Source organism: Solanum lycopersicum, chromosome 9 (assembly GCF_036512215.1).
Source record: "Solanum lycopersicum chromosome 9, SLM_r2.1".
Taxonomy (NCBI): domain Eukaryota; kingdom Viridiplantae; phylum Streptophyta; class Magnoliopsida; order Solanales; family Solanaceae; genus Solanum; species Solanum lycopersicum.
The window spans coordinates 26,784,516-26,803,988 of record NC_090808.1 but is presented as its reverse complement, the minus strand read 5'-3'; the positions used below and the strand labels follow the sequence as shown (position 1 = coordinate 26,803,988).

The following is a 19,473-nucleotide window of genomic DNA, read 5'->3' as shown; positions in this document are numbered from 1 at the left end:
GATCCCTTTTACAACTATTTTCATCATCTGATCTTTGTGCCATCAATAGACAATGTAATCAACTACCCACTTACTAATTGTGTTGCTACTATTTGACACCTGCAGTAATTTCGTCACAAATAAATTGCTATTCAAAATGACTAAGGAAAAGACAACATATCTATGATCAGTAATGAGTTTACTGCTCCACTTCACTTTACGCAAGTCTAGTTTATTAGTGCTTTAATTTACTGTAAATTTGTAATGCCATTACCTCAACCTAAAGCTTATAAGAGCTGTTCACCCACGGATAAACTATCCTTCATTTTGGAATAAGCATCAAAACAAACTCTCTATATCCACAAATATTTCTGTAATTCTTCACATATGTAGTAGCTAAAACTGTTATAATTAAAATAGACAAAATATCGAAAAACTGAAGACTCATTGATGTTCAAGATCAAAAGGGAAAATGAATATTACTGATTGGTATCTCCGTATGCTTAATATGGTACTTAACCCCGCACGGGTAGTAACTAAAAACACTATGAGACCCCAATGTTTCTAGCTCACATCTTAAAAGCACTGCAAAAAGATACACCTCACTTGCATTAATTAACAAAAAATACCTGCAACCGTCTCTCCTCTCCCCATCTACAACTGACAAACATTTATCAGTAGCAGCTATAACAGAATTAAAATACAAACTCCTCTTCCCCTGCCCCATTTGGTAGTTCTCTATCCTTCACAGTTCTCAATGTCTCCGCTGTTGAATCACTTATACCTAACAGATACTGTAACCTGGACAACTTTTCTGGTGGGGGATCACTCTTCAAATATACGATGAACAGATCAGACAGTTCTTCTGGTACCTCCCAAGATAATGGGATTGCAGGAACGGCCTTGTCACAAGCTAACAGATCATTGAGAGAATAAACCTACAAAACAGACAGAAGTAGTAGCATTTAAACTTCAACAAACATATATGGCATGATTCAAGCAAAACCAACAGCCGTCTTAAGATAAAATTCATACCAATGCTTTATGATTTCTCTGCCTTAAAAGTGACACGGCCTGAATAAGTGAGTTTGATAATCGGCTACGAGCTAGTTCATGAACAACTTTTTTGGCCTTCTCAACATTTATATTAAGATCTTTTGGGACATTTTCATATACCTCTTCTTCGTCAAACTCTCCAGTACCAGATGAGAAGATATCAGCCAGAGTCTTTTTGAAAAGATTCTCACGTAAACTTTCGGATATCATGGTATTTATGTCTACTGAAGACTCTTTCAATTCTCTAATCTCCTTAATGCTAAGCCTTCCCTGACCAACAGCAGTCTCGAGGGCTGCCGCCAGTTTTGTTGTTGTGATGCTCTTTATTATATTCTGAGCATAATGTGGCGGCAAGCCAACATTCTTCTGCAACTCATTCAGCTGTACCATTTTGGCCTTCGTTATCTGTCCATCAGCTAAGATCACCTCTGCTTGTTGCCTAAAAGCCTGCTCAGCTAAACCTTGGTGCACTCCAACAATCTCACTATCGGTCAACCCAAGGATGCTACCAAGTTGACTTAGAAAAACATATTCAGAGTCATCCTTCTTTGTGGTGATCTGGACCCCAAAAGGAATTTTAGTAACTTGCCCAGTTAGACAGAAGAGCAAGTATGTCTTGTAAAGTTCTGTTCTCTCTCTTTCCGGAAGATCGTCCTTGAGAGTAATCTCGGTCTGGATATCCTTTCTCAAATTCTTCTTGCTGGGTTTTACTTTTCTTAGTGATTGTAAGGACTCCCACTCCTCATCCTCCTCTTCGTTTTGTTGAATCTGTTCTTGTTGAGTCTCTTCTGCCGGTGTATCAGATGATTCACCCTTGATGTCTGCAACTAGTTGAGACGCAACAAAACTATTAAAGGCTATCATTTTTTTCAGTTCTTTGGCTGATTCAGTGCGGCTTCCAGCTCCTCGGACCCTCTGAATGTAAGTGATGAAAATCTTTCTGACCTGTGTTTGTGAAGCCATTGAATGTAATTAGAAACATATGGAGGTACGTCTCGTAGTGGATCAAAGAACTTTTACAACCCAAAAAACCAGAATTAGCATCCTGATACTTACTGCCTTACTAGCAATAGTCATGGCAACATCCCTGGTTAATCGTAAACCATATGCTGCCTTCCTCACAGCATTCTTCGTTTCAGTATCATAACCATCTATTCCACAAGCAATTGCTTCCTTAACCACCTGCCAACAATATTTGTATTGATCGAGAGGAAGGGTCAGACTAAAACCAATACCTTGTGCACCATAAGAAGTTGAAAGAGACCACTCCACCTTAATATTAAAAATTATAACTCCCAACCTAAAATACAAAATCTCTCAAGTGGCTATTTACAATGTGATTACTGTTCAACAGAAGTGACTAGGTCCAAGAGGCTTGAAGTGAAAAGGAGAAGTGAAGAACACACTTCTCTGAAAACGGAGAAACAATTTACATGACATCAGCGGAGTGTCATACTGCTTATTACGTGTTGATATTAATCAGAGAAAGATCCAGTAATCTTTTTTCATATTTGGCTTTCAGCGGTCAAACTGCACTTTGGTCAAGCCCTACTTGGATCAAGTATCATAATATTTTACAACAAAAAATTAGAACATAATTATCTAGATCTAAAGTAATTCCACATAAAAAGGTCAAGGATTTTCTAAAATAGATGAATACAAGAAATGCATTTGACAGAGGGCAAATTTGAAGGTCAGAGCGAATAAAAATTATGAGGCAGAAGATAAGCAAGGTACAAGCAAGCAGACAAGAGGGGCCTGCTCAGATGGTAAGCAACCTTCAACTTTAATAAGGGACAAAAACGTGGGAGATCCTATGGAGTAAAAAAAAAGAAGGTACAAGCAGTAGTCTTTCGTCCTAACTACTTTTTCCCATTATTTATGGCCCAATTTATTCAGTACTCACGCGCTATGAAGCACATGTGATAAAAGGATCGGGGGAATAAAATGTAACTTTGTGGATGACAGAAGCACTTGCAAATATCTCCTCAATTAAAAGCTAGCACAAAGCAGGTCGCCTTTTTTTTTAATGACAAAAAGCAGGTCTCTTTATCAATGTTCTAAACAATATTGGAATTTATTGTAATTTATCATAATGTAAAGGAGAGGTACATGTAGTAACTAAAATGGAATTGGCAGCAAATTCCTAAAGGCAACTGCAAGCACTCAAAATATCGAACTCCACTTAGCAATTTAACAGAGGAGAAAAGACTATCTACGAGCTATTTTGTTAATCCACACCATCATTTGCCTCATTTTTTTACAGCACAATCAGCTGCATATAATAAGATGAACTGAATGACGCAATATCTATAGAGAAAGGAGTAACAATTACCTTCTCAAACAAACTGCCACAGATATCTGCATGAGCAGCTTCAACTGTTTGCTTGGGAACGCAAAGCATTACCTGCAGGCGCTCCAATGCCTTCATGTCCTCATCACTAAGTTCTCCATCAGTGACAAGCAGCTGAAGCTTTTGCCTGTAGATTTCTGAAAATGAAAGGCAAAGACAAGCTTTTCAGTATAACACAACAGATCACGATTTTTCTTTCCGCTGTCCTTAGAAGTGCGTGAGGCACATAGTAAAGTTCATGTTGCCTATTTATGTGATCCGGAAAAAAAAATAAGTTCATAAGATGACACATCAAGGCATTACCGAGATGGCACAAGGCATGTTCACTGTAAAAATACGTCGACTAAACTGGAGCACAGAATCCAAGATACATATAAGCGGTCACTGATGTTCACATGCCAAGAGGATTGACATTCGACAATTCCCTGATTTCCTCCACAGGCTTAACTGTTTGGTTGTTGCCCTTAAGCGTTCTATAACTTACACTCACTCTTAAGGCTTTGCATCCTCACTTGCAACACTCCAAAGAAAACACTATTATTATTTTTGATAACTGGTGTGTCCGCAGCAGTGTGCGCGCACCTCGACTAACTCTATGGATACTAGACACCTCCCACCAGCAATGGCTACCAAGTAACTCTGTCCACCAAAGCTAGAACAGATGGAAAAATCACCTTACGTTTTGTCTCTGCTGGCAACTGAATCTGAGACCTCAGGGAGCTCAACCCAACAGAACTAGCTTTAGGAAGTTCAATTATAAAATCAAATTACTATTAGCCAATAAGCAAACTGATGACATTGAAGGTGCTATAAACAACACTCCTATTGTCACTCCAGCTTCATGGCAAAGCTAATTGCTGGGTTTATCAAAAGGAGAGCAACTAACAACTCTATGCAACTACGCTTAAAACGAAAAAACCTCAAATTTCAAGAACTGCTAGAGGATGAGGTTTTAGTAATACAGAAGAAAACAAAATTTGGAGTCGTTATTTTGTACTTGAAAACCTCACTTGTATTGTTCCTCTCTGAGGAACCAACTAAAACAAGCAGATATTCTCAACAGGTTCTTGTTAGCACTCCCTCGTGTGCAACTGAAAACTCGACTACTTCCATGTCTTCCCTCTCCAGATAAAACAATTAAGTATGAAATGTCACTCAAAATACATTAGAAAACGAATCACATTGTCATCACGTATTACCTTGATGAATCTCAAGAGCCTTTTGTGGATCAAAAATTAATTCTTCACAAAGGTTTTGAAGATAGGCTGCTTTGCTTTCGAACGCTTCTAATTCACCACTGGTAACAGCTTGAGCTAGTCGTTTACGGTATACCTTTGAGGTTACATCCAATGTGATTGTATCTGCTTCTCGTTTCCCCAAACCAAATATATTTCTCAATTGGTTCAAAGCAGCAAGCTAAAAGAGGAAGAAAAGTTGTGGTTAAGAGGATATAACTAAAGATAAACAGAATAACAAATCAAATGGCCTCGAGAAAAGATGCAAGAGAATACTATAGCATCTGGATGATTCCATGGCATGTAACATAAGTGAAAACTCATTAGGAAGCAAAACAATTGAGCATATTCATTAAAAAGGAAAGGATTCATATGATCAAACCTTACGAGTGTATCGGTCTAAAGACCAAACAGACCCACAAACCATCTCATCATCAATAAGAAATCTGTTCCCCCAAACAAGCTAAAGGTAATCCTTAATGTGATAATGAAGAACATAGACTGGTTTGCAAGCAAAGAGCCTTAGAAGAACATAAACTGATCTGCTTGCAGCTATTCAACGAATTCTATTATCGCATTACCAGATATTGTTATCTGTAGTTATACCAGCCTTCACCCAGAAACCAAGATTCCACAAGGTTGAATTACTCCACATCAGTTAATTTCTCTGTTTCATTTATACATGTTTTACTCTTTTTTTTAGTCTATATGAAAAAGAAAATTGCTTCTATATTTCATAAGTTCTAAATTTCAATATTACAGTTATACCCTTAATGACACTCCATTTTTAGGAATGATATGGCATGTTTAAGATCACAATAGTTCAAAGGGTGATGTGACGCATGAGGCAGCCATAAAAGTGAGACTTGATATGCAAGTTGTCCCAAACAGAGATTTAAGTATCTTGGGTCTCTGATCCAAGGAAATGGGGATATCAACGATGATGTCACACATCGTATCGGTGGAATATAGATGCAGAGGAGGCTTGCGTCCGTTGTCTTGTGCGATAAGAATGTACCACTGAAACTTAAAGGTAAAAGTTCTATAGAGTAGTGGTCAGACTGGCGTTATTGTAAGGGGAAAGTGTTGGCTAGTCGAACTCTCATGTACAGAAAATGCAAGTGGCGAAAATGAGAATGTTGAGATGGGTGTGTGGGATGAGGGAAGGGAAGCTGAGATGGTTTGGGCATGTGAAGAGGAGATGTACAAGTGCCTCAGTGAGGAGATGTGTGAGGTTGGATATAGTGGGGACGAGGAAAGGCAGAGGTAGGCTGAAGTACTGGGAAGAAGTGATTAGCCCAGATATGACGGATCTTCAGCTTACTCCATCTTCAGGTAGGCCAGGAAATTTTCGACAAAAGAAAAGAAATTGATCCAATTGAGGCAAAGACTCCAGAAAGTGCAGGAGGAAATGGAGGAGGGGCAGGTTGAAATGGCAACACACCTCCTCAACCAAGACTTGATCAATGGAGAGAGGAAACCAGTGCAGACCTTTGAGAAATGGGGAAGTCTTTACGAAAGGGTATTAATGCAGAAGGAACTACAAGTACTTATCTGTCCACCTGAAAGCTAGGCGAGCAACGAACAAAATATCCTCTATTTACACAGAACAGGGGACTAAGCTGACTGATCCAGAACAGATACAACAGGAGTTTCTCCCGTTCTTTCAAACTTTGTTGGGGCCAGATGCATCAACCATGCCTTGTATACTCATGCACAGCTCGAGATGACCCCTGCCTTACAGTTGAACAACAACAACAGCTACTGCAACCCGTGATTACTCAGGATGTGGTGAAAGCCTTGAAGGACAAGCCAGTGAACAAGAGCCCATGTATTGATGGTTATATTGCAGAATTTTAAAAAACTTCTGAGAAATAATAAGGGGGAGGAAACGGTTCTTTGAAAATTGTAAATAGTTAAAAGGTGTAAACACAACCACAGTCACACTTGTGCCTAAGGTAACTGCACCATCATATGTAGTAAATGCCAATAGATTGTTGCACTACCCTGTATAAGCTTATAGCCAAGATACTGACTGCCAAAACTAAAAACTGTAGTGGACTATATTGTTAGTCCTTTGTCAGCTTTCATCCAGGGTAGAAACATCTTAGATAATGTACTGACTGCACGTGAGATGGTCAAGGGCTACTCTTAGAAAGGAATGTCACCTAGATGTTATGTTGCGTTTGTTGACACCTAATTTTGACCCTCCATGATAGGAATTGACTTTCGATTTTCTTAAATTCCAAACTATTTGAAATAACCAACTTTGTAAAATTCAAAATATTTTTCAAGTTATTTAATATAGCTTTGTCACTCTTTAGGGCCTTTATTTTGCAGCCCAATACTCAAAATGACCCTATTCATTTATTCCCCTTTTCCAACAACAATTCTCATCCTTTCTAAATCCTCACCCCCATGTTATCAATTTCAAAACCCAGAAATCCCAGCCCACTCCTTTTGACCCAACCCAATTCCCTTTTCCCTTCTAATCCCATCGAAAGCACCAACTATAAGGCGTCAAGCCAAACGGAATAGTACACGGTAGCAAGACAGCGAATTATTAACGTCTTCACAGCCAACAGACGGGGATTACATGGTGTCAATCGACAGACGCGTACAACGGTACCCAGTATTATTTTCTTGTCATCTTCTTCCTTTCCCTCAACATACAGTACGCTTAGTACAGTTCCAGCGCCGATTCCAGCTGCAAATTCGTCCTTGTGGCCTCAAGATCGAGCCACGTAGCATTCGAAGGACGATGGGTTGATCTTACCCCTCAATCTCGCCTTCAATCTGTTGAAATTGCAAGAATCATTGGGAATATGCTTTTGCTCTGGATAGATTTCCATTTGGAAATTCAAATTTTGGCCCTTCTTTTTTAGCCCGATTCTACCCTCATATGTTTCCCCCCAAGTCTGCCCTATTTCCTCCTATAAATACCTTCTTTCTTATTCATTTCGGGTTGGAGATCCTTCACTGAGAGAAGGGTTGGGAATTCAAAACAGAGAAAGAGAATGATACAACAAATTAGCTATAAGATATATAAGAAATACACTTGAAAGAGATAAGGAAGAGGTAGTTTCCGTCCTAGCTCGATCATCGTAGTTCTTTAAGTTGGTTCGAGTTTTAGTTGTTGCCTAGGCTTCTCGTCCGTTGTCTAGTTCGGGTTTTAGTGGTGAAAGCTTGTTGCCCTCTGCTCATCATTTCGTCAAGTTCGCTGCTCCGGAAAGGGTAATTTTCTGTCTTCCCTTACTTTACTTTGGTTCACAATCCATTTGATGAAGTGATTGTGCTTTCGTTTTGTTAAGTGTTAGTTCATCTCGTGATATATGAAATGGGATTGAAATAGTAGTTAACTCGTTTTGGCAATGGTTTGAGTTTTCATTCGTTAGTGTGTTTTCTAATATGTAGTAGACGACTTCACTGTATCATTTTTATGCATGATTGTTCTCTGTCTCATTTGTCTTCTATATATGGTTCCAGATTCATGAAAGATGTGTTACATTTTTTTAGTTTAAATCTTCTTGAAGTGTTGCTTCCTTTAGGACCATATATCCGTTTGAGTCTGAAGCGTTTGCCATATATCTTTGCAATTATTTTATCTCTTCTCTTCAAAATCAACTTGATGTGCTCTGTTTCATGAATCTGTGGTCTTAAGGTTTCGTTTGTTTTACATTAGCCGTAGTATGCTTTAAAAAAGAGAGTTACTTCCTTGTTATGTCTAGTAGTTTTACCTTGTGAAATCATATCATTCTAATTGTTCATTTTTTAGCCATGGATGTTAAAGCTCTCCAAGGGTTTAGTCTTTGTATTATCAGAACAGATTGGTACTTGATTTGGATACTTCTTTTACTCCTACAAAAAATGAATGCATCTCTTTGTATTTACTATATTCCTTTTGTTTTTCCTGTGACAGCAAACTACTTGTACCCCCAATAGCCAAGTTGTCATTTGTTTTGGTTTAAAATTTCTGATTTTAGTTCAAATCTGAAGGCTATAATATCCTTGTTTGGGATTTTCTTTGGATTACCTATCAAGTTACAAGAATTCGAGCTATTTTAGTTTCAAATCTTCTTGGAGAGAGCCAAGCTCGGTTATGCCACTAATCTTGGCCTTACAATCTGATTTCATGGAAATGTTAATTTGTGTTGGCTCTTTTAATGTTGCCTTTAGTTTTGCTCTAAATATTTGCTTCTTCAATTCTTAGGTTTTGACTCAATTTGAGTAATATCCTTCATTTTTTAGTTGCATGATAAACTTACTGTTGGGATTCATATCTTTGAGAAAATGACAAATATCGATTTCTTCCCCAACTCTTTTATTGAAGTTGTTGGTATTGATTTGTTTTCATTATTTATCTGTTAAGTCAGATGCAACTTTTACTGTTAGTCATTCTTTTTCAAATCCAACCATTTTTTAGCTTTTGTTTAAAGCGAATCATCATTTCTAATCTTTTATATTGATAAGTTGAATTGTGATTAATAGAAAACTAGTTATGTGGTTAACTTAATGGGCACTTGTTCGATCATTAGGAAAATAAGAGGTGCATTCGATTAGAGAGTAATTTGTTGGACATCATCTAACTCCTATGCGTTATCTTTATTGATGTTGAATATGTCTTTAAGGTTTGTAGTTCATAAGTCTTATTAAATCACTTGCTAATTTTTATTTTTTTATTTTTCGTTTTCTTTGCATGACTTCTCCTGATTTGAGTCCGATTGGAACTCCCCCTTTCCTGCACTTTCCTCTCTTTGAATTAACCTCATCTGAGTCGATAAAAGGAAACTAGTATTATTGGGTAAAAACCCAAGTAAACCAGCAGCAGCAGTAGCCTTGAAAAGGCTGAAAATGATAATTTTGGACTCTCAAAAGTCCACTGAAAAATGCGCAGCAGCAAACAAGGAGTGGATTAAGGGCCTGGAAGCTCATATTTTATTCTCATTTACATTTAACTTTTTTTTTATATGGTGTTTTTATTATCATACTAACTTTTTTTTGGTTTGTTTCGCCTTTGAACTAGATGAATCCTCCCTAGAGTTATCAATGTTATTTTTTAAATCGTTTCTTGTTTCTTATCACTCATTGACTCATTTTAAGTTAGACAGCTTAAGCTTATTAGAATAACTTAAGAATCTATTATGTTCTTTCATAGTTATTAAAAAGATTTGAATCCATGTTTACAAGTTTGAACTAACTATTTAGTTCAAATTTTTGAATAGGATAAAATAGTTAAGTTTCTTAAACTAAATTAGTTGTCTTTTAATTTAACTTAGAACTTTGTATGAATGACTTAAGGATCTTTCATAGTTGTTAAACAAAGTCTTATAATTCATGTTTATGTGTTGAATTATTTGTATGGTTCAAAATATGACTATGGACAAAAGTTAAAGATAAATCTTGAGACTTTTAGAAGTATCAAAAGATATCTATCTAAGTTTTCAACAAGAATTTTTGAGTACTTTGAAATAAATAAATAAATAAGATTTTTCAAGTATTCTTAAGTTTTTTTTTTAAAATTAGCCAATTTTAAAATCCGTCGGTCAACCGCGTGTTAGCGGATTCTCTAAGGTGCCTAAACCATTCCTTAGAGAATTAGTTGAACCGTACCCAAAACACTGATTTTATTTAAACGTTTTCTTTTAAATAATTCCTTCTAAAACGGTCTTCCTAATTTTTCTAAAAATTAAGTGGCGACTCCTGAAATTACATGTTTTTCCAAAAAACAATTTTAATAAAAATTGCCAAAGTTGTGAAATCCGCTTCGAAACCTTCAATTTTCGAAATCAGTACGTAAAAGCGCGCTGACTCTTCATATTTGCAGGCAAACCCATCTCAACGCAACACTGGTGCACGCGCGGGTGCGGGATGCGTGTCAGATTCGATCGATCGTTGAAAAAGTATAGAGAAAAGGTGGAAGTAGAGAAAATAAGTTTCCAGCTTGAGAAATACAGAGAATAGAAGAGAAGAAAGAAATTTTTTTCTTGAAAAAGCGAAGTAAATACAGAGAAAAGTACTGGGTCTTTTCACTTTTTCTTAAAAAAGAACTCCAAGCGACAGAAACGAAGGTTTTCCCGAAATAAGTGTACTTTTTTATTTAAAAACGAAGGTTTTCCCGAAATAAGTGTACTTTTTTATAAAATAAATTATATTTATGCAGTTGTTTAGTGTGTGTATTTGTGTATTTATATATTTGTTTAGTATATATAAAACTATATTTTTACAATATTAAAAAAAAATTAGTTGTCCCCGCACCCGTATCCATAATCGGATTCGCACCCACGAATCTTAAAATTTGAATTTAGTCGAATCCGAGAATCGAATTCGCATCCGTTTCGGATAACCGCACTCGAGTCCGAGCAACTTAGCCTAGATATACTATAAGTGTGAACATTAGAACAGCATATGACTCAATAGATGGCCATTGCTCAGGATAGTATTGCTTGCTGATTAATGGTGGTCTGACTCAACAATTCCAAGCAACAAAAGGTTGAGACAAGAGGACCCCATGTAACCATATGTGTTTGTATTAGCCATGGAGTATCTGCACAAAACACTTCAACAGCTGAAGCACAACTTCAGTTCAACTACCATCGAAGATGTGGTAAGTTGGGTATTATTCATGTATGTTTTGCTGATGATATATCAATCAGTTGTAAGTCAAATGAAGACTCCATTAAGCTACTGCTTAATACCTTCAAACAATTCTCTGAGGTCTCAGGCCTGCATGCCAATATGGAGAAAAGTTCTTTATATATTTAAGATGTCCCTCCTAAATTTAAGGAGAGAATTATTGTGAGTTGAACTTATCATTAGGAGGGCTCCCGCTCAAGTATTTGGGAGTCCCAATCTCAGATTCAAACAGAAAGCTCTCAATTCAATAGTGTCTGCCCATAGTTGAAAAAATGAGCAAGAATCAAATGTTGGTCCTCCAAGTTGTTGTCCTACCGTGGTAGATTACAGCTAGTGAAGAGTGTTGTTTCAAATGCAAACATATTGGTCCCAAATATTCTTGTTACAAAAGAAGATCATTACGATGCTTACAACAGTGAGTAAAACTTTCTCATGGAAGGGAGCAATGACTTCTCAAAAGATACCTTGGTTGCATGGGAGACGGACTGTAAGCCCAAGACAGCAGGGGGTCTGAATGTGATTGATATACTTACATGGAACAAGGCAGCAATATGTAAGCTCCTCTAGCAAGTAGAGCAGAAGGACAAACAATGGGTGTTGTGGGCACATACATTCTATATAAAAGCCACTTGGAGAGAATGAAAACTCCTAAACAGGCCTGCTTAATTGAGGAAATTTTTCATGCCAGGAGTTGCTTATTATAGTACCTTACATAATAAGCTATAAGTACTTATTGACTCAAAGGAGTATAGTATAAAGAAAAGGTATGTGCCAATGATGGCACAACACCTTAAAGTCATATGGAGTAAATTGGTGTTGGTTCAAGGTCAGATCCCAAGGCAGTAGTTCATTCTATGGTGGCTTTACATAGAAAACTGTCAACAGTGGATAGAGTGCAGAAATGGGGAAAAGTAGGGTCCACTGATTGTTTACTATGCAATGATCAAGTGGAGGAGACACCTGAGCACCTATTTTTTGATTGCCCATACTCGGCATTCATAAGGCCATTTCTTGTGAAATGGTTGGACCACACTAGGTCTATTGGCGACTGGAATCAGGAAAGCAATAGCAGACCGCAAGCAGGAATGTTTGGATTCTGTTGTACACGAAGGCTTCGAGAAATAGCAGTCCAGGTGCACATAGAGGGACAAAGACACAGCATATGGTTAGCAAAGTAAGAACAGCTTAACACTTCCCAGAATAGCTTATAGATAATTGTTCAAAGTTAATTTTACATTGTTAAATAATTGTTCTGCTTATAGTCGTTTGTATTGAAAGAGTACAAGGGAGCCGAGCCGACTTGAGTCTAATGTGTTGGCAGTTTTGTAAAGTTCGATACTTTGGGCATAACGAAATATTTAAGGTTTTGACCAAAAAAGACTAAATGTGCTTATGCAAAAATAAATCCATCTTGTCCTCAATCTATCCCCTTTAAATGGTATAATTTCCTTTTAGATTTCATCAGCTCCCTTACTATGGTTTAGAGATCATGGTTTTGTTTTCTGGTTAACTCCCTGACTTAGAAAAGAAGTTTTTGTTCTCATAGTTAACCATGACTCTCTTATGCAACTACTCTGCATCCACCTGATGCCTTGTTAACATATCTTACTTCAGGAAAAAAAAAGAACCATCTAGTCCATTTTCTCTTGAGAGCCATTTCATTGAGCACATTAATAAAAGAACCTCAGTTGGCAATGTCAAAGCTTACTTTAAACCAGCTTGCACAGTGTACTCTCTTTCTAGTGTCCAAAACATTAAGGTCATATCAATACTCTTGATTCAACAACTTGTAATTTTGGTCCAAAACCACAATATTCTGCTTTTTCTCCACATCATCCATTTTTTGCTTCTAGTTCATCATAGAACATAGAGGGGTCATTACAGGAGGACAGAAAATACAAAATACGGGAGTAAAATGTAGGGACATCCTGGCTTTCTATATCAGCATTTCAACCACAGAACAGCTGGAAAAGAGAAAAGAATATGTGTCTACTCCTGTCCAGTTATCGACAAAAGTGGGTGGGCACAAGCCATTTTCCATTGGCAAACAAATCTACTAGTATACCCATTATTGTCCTACCATACCAGAATAACATATTGAAGCAGGATAAGAGAAAAGGAGTATGTTCCTTTAACTTCCAGTCCATTCATATATATGTTTAACATAACTTTAGTTTGACAAATGCACGAGAGATTCAAATTTTCCGGCCATTTTGGCAAACAAGTAGAAAATAATAATTCCAAAAAACCTGAAAAAGCAGAAGAAATGAAGCAGAGAGAAATTAAAACCACCTACCTTGTCTTCTTCCATCCGACCACTTGACAAAGAATCTGTAACATATGCTCTGTAAAGAAGTTTTAGGTCATCCATCTTCCTATCACCATCATACTCCCCTCCTGAAGGAGCAGGAAGAAAAAGAATGAAGAAAAGGGAAAACTAACTTCAGCTAAAAAACTGAGATAAAAACAGCTGAAAGAAAGAGCTCCATGAAAGGATTTCACTTGAGACTTGATAGAAACCCGCAACTTCTAACAAGTTCTATAAAAAGAGTCAGACAAGATCATCGACGTACATACCTACTAAGGAAACTGGCCCAATGCCAGGAGCAAAGCGACTAGCATCAGCATGGTTCTTCAATGAGATTAGCAAATTATTATATGACAATACCTTATCAAGTTCCTCAATGACACGCGTGGGTTCCCTGCTAAACAAACCCAATCAGTTTGAATTAAACAAATGATACAAGCAAAGAATATGATACATTCTGTCTTGCTAGAAATTATAGGAGCAGTCCCATTTCTATTAACTAGAATTGCTTGGTAAAAAATTTATCCAGTAAAATGGAAGTTCCCTTTTAAGAGGTTAAATATACTTAAAAGACCTTACGTTGCTCTTGTCCTTGACTTCAATATGCCAACAGCAGTTGATATGATTTCCTCAACAAGCTTTCTTGCATGCTCCTTAAGCATCTCATGTGCAAGCTGCAAACAGAAAGAAATGGACATGATTGTGCATATATTTGATGACAGAATACATGGACAAAGTAAATTCAATCATGAATATTGTGCAACAAATTCATAGCAATCTTATCTCCTTTTTCGAGGAGAAAAAGGTATTTCTACAGGGATATGAAGCAGAATTATGATAATTTTTTTAGGCACTACCTCATCGGACAATCGATATGCAAGCTGTGCTTCTCTCAAACTGATCAGCTGGTTCACATCAATATCTGGAACAGGTAAAGTAATTAAATTAACCATGCAAAACCACTGAAGTGCAGTGCAGGAATTAAATCATGAAAAGAAACAAGTGATATCACCCTGACACCGCCACAAGTCCATAACATAGAATTTCAAGGTAGATGCTACTAAGAGTGGAGTTCGTGAAGATAATGAAAGAATTAGCATTTTCCATATAAGATTGGTGGAATCATACAAAGACTCCCTCTACTCTAAGCAATAACGAGATGTCCAGATTCAAGAGCTATCGTCAGAAGGCTCTCAAAACCCATAAACCAATAGGATATATCACTAAAATGCAAAGAAATTTGAAGCGACAGAAAGACTTCAAAAAAGTCTCTACTCAGTGCATGAATAGAACATACTAAACCCATGCCACATATGTGGAGCCTCATGGTATGATTCATCTTTGTTCAGGATTAAGCACCACATACCACAAAAAAGCCAAATTTAAGCACATATACAGATTTATTAGAATCAGTTTAATAGAGATCGAAAATTTTAGAAAACATACCCAAGAATATCGACAAGTAGTTTGGAAGAGCATTAGTTTAATTAGGTATGCAAAAGAAAACTAGTAAAATGGTTTCCTATGAATAGGTTACGTTAGAAGTAAAAGTGCCTTCAAAGGCATCAATAGAGAAAACTTACCTCGCCCAACAGACTTAAGCTTGGAGGCATACAACCGTTGTGCATTGTCCCTGACAGCAACATCAACCTAATGGCAAAAATGTTAAAACGAGTAAAAGGACACAGGGGGTCGCACTATATAGAAATCTAATATTACATAAATGAAGGGGGCAGGGAAAGAGACAAATGACAGGAACCTCAAATCAAAATACAGAAATGTTAAAACCACACAAGCAGGACATGCCACTGCACAATCTGAATACTCCACAAAGAGGGAGAGAGTGATAAATAATCCGCTACCTGGGCATCAGTAACCTTGAAAACACGTTTCCAAGGTAAAAGGAAAGCAGATGATTCTCCAAATACAAGAGTTGAGACATATATCAACTTCTGAAATGCCTGGAGAAGTCAAAAATGATCAAGTTCCATTTGTTGTTATTCGATAACTTAAGGCAGTAGTCTTTGGAAACTGAAGCTTTTTGAAGAGATGACCCACCCGACGTTGCTCCATATCTCCATCACGATCTCCCGTTTCAAGTCTTTGCCTGAAGATTCGCCTACCAATCTGAGAGATCAACATGTAAGAGTTTCTTAATACTTGGTAAATTATTTGATAACATAACATTTTAACTTTGAGCCAACCACAGCTAGAAGTTTTACAACTCTTAGGTACAGAATCAGATGGATACTTCAAGTTACCTCCATATGCATATCTGCTGCATCTGGATCATCAATTCCCAATGCATTTTTAAATTTGATTATTGTATCAACTTCATCGCCTCTAAGTTCTTCAGTACTAGCAGGAAGGACAGCAGATATATACCTGAACACAAACAAAATTGGATGCATATGTGACGGTAGATAAGCTGACAATGTTTAAACTACCAAGTTAGTCATTCCTTGTCATTGGTAGATAAAATAGTCAAAAACATTCAAATTTCAAGATAAACATTATAAATGGATCAGAGAAACACTATGCTTGATTCCCTTTAGGTGTCCAAGACAAGTATCACAACAGGATGGACAGTTTTCCATTCAAATGTAACTGGGTCAATATGTCAAGACAAGGTTAGAAAATTTGACACTTTCTGGGTCATAAAGAACTAAAATATTATAGAAAACTAGAAAAGTATGTGGAAGAAGTTGTAATTCCAGAAAGGTGACAGTATTTTCCTTCTTTTTTTGATTTGCAAAACTTGACACACTTTGGGACACATCTTGGGAATGGAAGAACAATAAATTTATTCTACAAAGTGCAAAAGCCATACTTTATCCTACAAAGTGCTTCAAAGGGTAAAATTTAGTTATTTATATCCAAGCAAGCAATTCATAAAAAGAAAAATTTGTCATTCGAGAGTCAGGGAGAAGAAACCAAAAATGAAAAAAAAGAGATTATCATATAACATTGAAAAATTGTAATAAATGCAAGTTTCGTGTCAGCCGTAAGAGTTTTTAAGAAATCAGTACTTGATTTTGCACTCACCGGCAATATATATCTCGCAGCTCCGCATTGAATGCCTCATTCTGTTTGCTGACACCATACCTTAAAGATAAAAAGCAGTAAATTGGTAAGGAAAAGACGTAGAAAAATAAGTATGAGAAAGTTGGGTGTGAGAGCTCATAATGTAGCTAAATAGTCCAAGATTCTGCAGTAGAGAATAACTTGCTCACACTTGGTATCTAATTTAATTAGTCACTGATAACACATATATATATTTTTTTTTTAAAAAAAAAAAAGCCAAATGTGCATAGTGGACAAACTTATTGGCAATTGATTCAATATCTTCCTTGTTCAAGGCAGCAGGGTTGTCAAAATCAGCGACATAGTTATGCAAATTAATAGCAGCAACTTGAGGAGCGCAAGAATTCAATGCATAAGCAGCGCCGGCACCAGCAGCACCAAAAGCAATAGCACCACCAAGCCCAGCATTCCGGGATCCACCAAAACGAAGACCAAGACCGTATCCAGCAGCAATAGCAGCAGCAAATATCAAAGCGGAGCTGGCTATTCTTATGGGGGGTGACATGGCATCAACAAGGGATTGAATAGGAGAAAGTTCCTTTTTACCTCCAAAGACATCTGGGTTGACGGAAGTAGGTTTGTGCTGAAGAGAGGCAGATGAAGATGAAATGACGGTGGACTGAATGCGGCGTTTTAGGTAGAATTTAGGGGTAAGACGGAGAGGTGTAGGATTGAGAAATTGAGAGCGGAAAGTGTTGACAGGAGGAGGTTGATTGATAGGGAGGAGAAGTGATGATGGGTTCATATCTACTACCTCTTCTAATAACTAGTTGATGTTCAAGTAGGGTTTAACCAAGTCGTCCGGAGTTTGGAACTAGGAAGAAGAAGAAGAGGATAGGGGTCTGAGGGGGTACAAGTTGAATAATAAAGGTTTGTTTGTTTTTTTGGAATAACATAGGTTTATTATCTTGTAATTGGGTCAACATAATATTATTTGTCATTTGCCGCATTTCAACACCAATGAATTGTTATATTTGTAAATCGATAAACGATATTAAAATTGTATAAACCAAAGTAGTTTACACATAAAAATATGTTTTTGGCCAAAAACTCGTTATATGTATGTAGTTTTATAAATTAATCAACAAAATAATAAGAAAATATATATATCAACAAATAATACATACAACTAAGATCAAAAATGTCATGTGATGATATATTTGTTTTTTCAATTAGTAAATGTTAAACAACTAACATTTTTAAATATTGCATTGACTTGTATTGAATTTATTTAGTAACAAACAACTCTTTCTAAATAAATTAAATTTATAAGCTAATTTAATTAAATAAAATTATGAGTACACATATAAAAGAAAAATCAAGAAAATAAATAAAATTGTCACGATGCAAAGTATCCCTAGGCGCGACATGGCGAATGAAACACCAAGAGGCTATAAACAAATTAAACTACTTGACATGAGTATGACATAATAAAGACAATCCAAAAGATATAATCAATATAAGTTGTAAATCTACCAATGGCATAAAAGATACCAACATAGTACATAAGGGAATACATGGAACATTGTCTATGTTTGACAAGTCCTCTATTAATCATAATGTGACTAGAACATGAACTTCTACGCCACGAATAATATCTAAAAATTGAAAAGATTAGAAACGATAAAGCCAGTGATGACCTAGCCCTCGAACTATGAAGAGTCACTAATCAATAGTAGCAGCAGTTGACTGATAACGCTCAAATCACTATCAGTAAAACTTAGCGAAAAGTACGGATAGAATCCCACATGGAATGATATATAGTGGAGAATTCCTTATCAAGAAATTTGGAGTTTAATTTAACACATTTGTAATAGTAAGAACAATAGGGTGGATAATACAATCAACTTAATATAAAGCTTAGGTTATCAATTATTGAAATTGAACTAAAATATAGATGAATCCAAGAGTTAACAAGCAATGTAGGGATGCGGGGATTGGAATGGGTGATTGTGCTGCTTTATAGAGATGAAAATTCATGAATATGCTAAGTCATCTTCATTGACGTTAATTATCTTTGATCTCAAAGCATCTATGCATAGAATCTTCTTTCGGACTCATCTAAATGTCAATTTAAACAACTCAATACCCTACTCTATTCTTTCTTTCAAGAACAAAGAAATAGATCCAACTCATAACCTTTTTTCAAGCAAGTTACAAACATCAAACCTAAATTGCTAGTATTAAACTAATTACCCACTTCAATCTCTTTCGAGCATCAACCAGAGATCAGATGTAGGAATTAAGTTTGCAGCCTTAACCTTCAAGTTAAACCTATGGTAATTAGATCAAATTCTTGTATGAACAACAACAAAACAGAGCATAAAACAATACTCTGCACATTAAATCAACACTCAACTCCATTTGAGCACTCCTAGATCTTGGGGTTTTGACCAATCATCACAAAATATAAAGAATGTATGCATTCCATGAAAGCAGTCATGGATAACTTGAAATTAAGCAATTAAGAGTAAACTCACTTTAGGTTCAACTTCAATTTATCAACATTAAGCACCAAGTTGTAAAACCTCCAAAACTAGAAAAGTGTTCTTTAAAGGTAAAGTGTTCTCAAACTCTCAACCTTATTTTCCAAAGAGAACTTTTGGAACTCAAAACGAAACTCTATGTATCATTTGGCTATTTATACTGTAACAACCCTAAAAATGTATAAGATAAGTAATGCATAATGTGTCTAGAATTTCTACGATTAGATCGGATTCACACGGATTGATGCGCGTAGAACCAGGCCTCTGAACCCTTGCAACAGACAAGACAAATAAATTGGGGATTTAGTTGAGCTAGGAAAGATTGGGTCCAGACATGTA

The 19,473-nt window shown here is 36.5% G+C and overlaps 1 protein-coding gene across 2 annotated transcripts; it reads right to left on the bottom strand.

Annotated features, from left to right (window-relative positions):
- Positions 1-432: 432 nt before the first annotated feature.
- On the bottom strand, positions 433-17,583 carry LOC101267641 (protein TIC110, chloroplastic). Of its 2 annotated transcripts, none has more exons than XM_004246918.5 (15): positions 16,888-17,583; positions 16,610-16,669; positions 15,826-15,949; positions 15,623-15,691; positions 15,427-15,525; positions 15,148-15,214; positions 14,422-14,486; positions 14,144-14,238; positions 13,834-13,958; positions 13,553-13,653; positions 4,588-4,804; positions 3,371-3,525; positions 2,092-2,217; positions 1,015-1,980; positions 433-917 (listed from the first exon to the last, which is right to left on the bottom strand). In XM_004246918.5, the coding sequence occupies exons 1-15, from the start codon at positions 17,391-17,393 to the stop codon at positions 675-677; spliced, it is 3,018 nt and encodes a 1,005-aa protein (XP_004246966.1). In that variant the 5' UTR covers positions 17,394-17,583; the 3' UTR covers positions 433-674. The 2 variants fall into 2 exon arrangements, with proteins under 2 accessions (XP_004246966.1, XP_010326200.1); XM_010327898.4 differs by having other exon boundaries at positions 13,834-13,961; positions 16,888-17,537.
- Between the last annotated feature and the right edge of the window lie 1,890 nt (positions 17,584-19,473).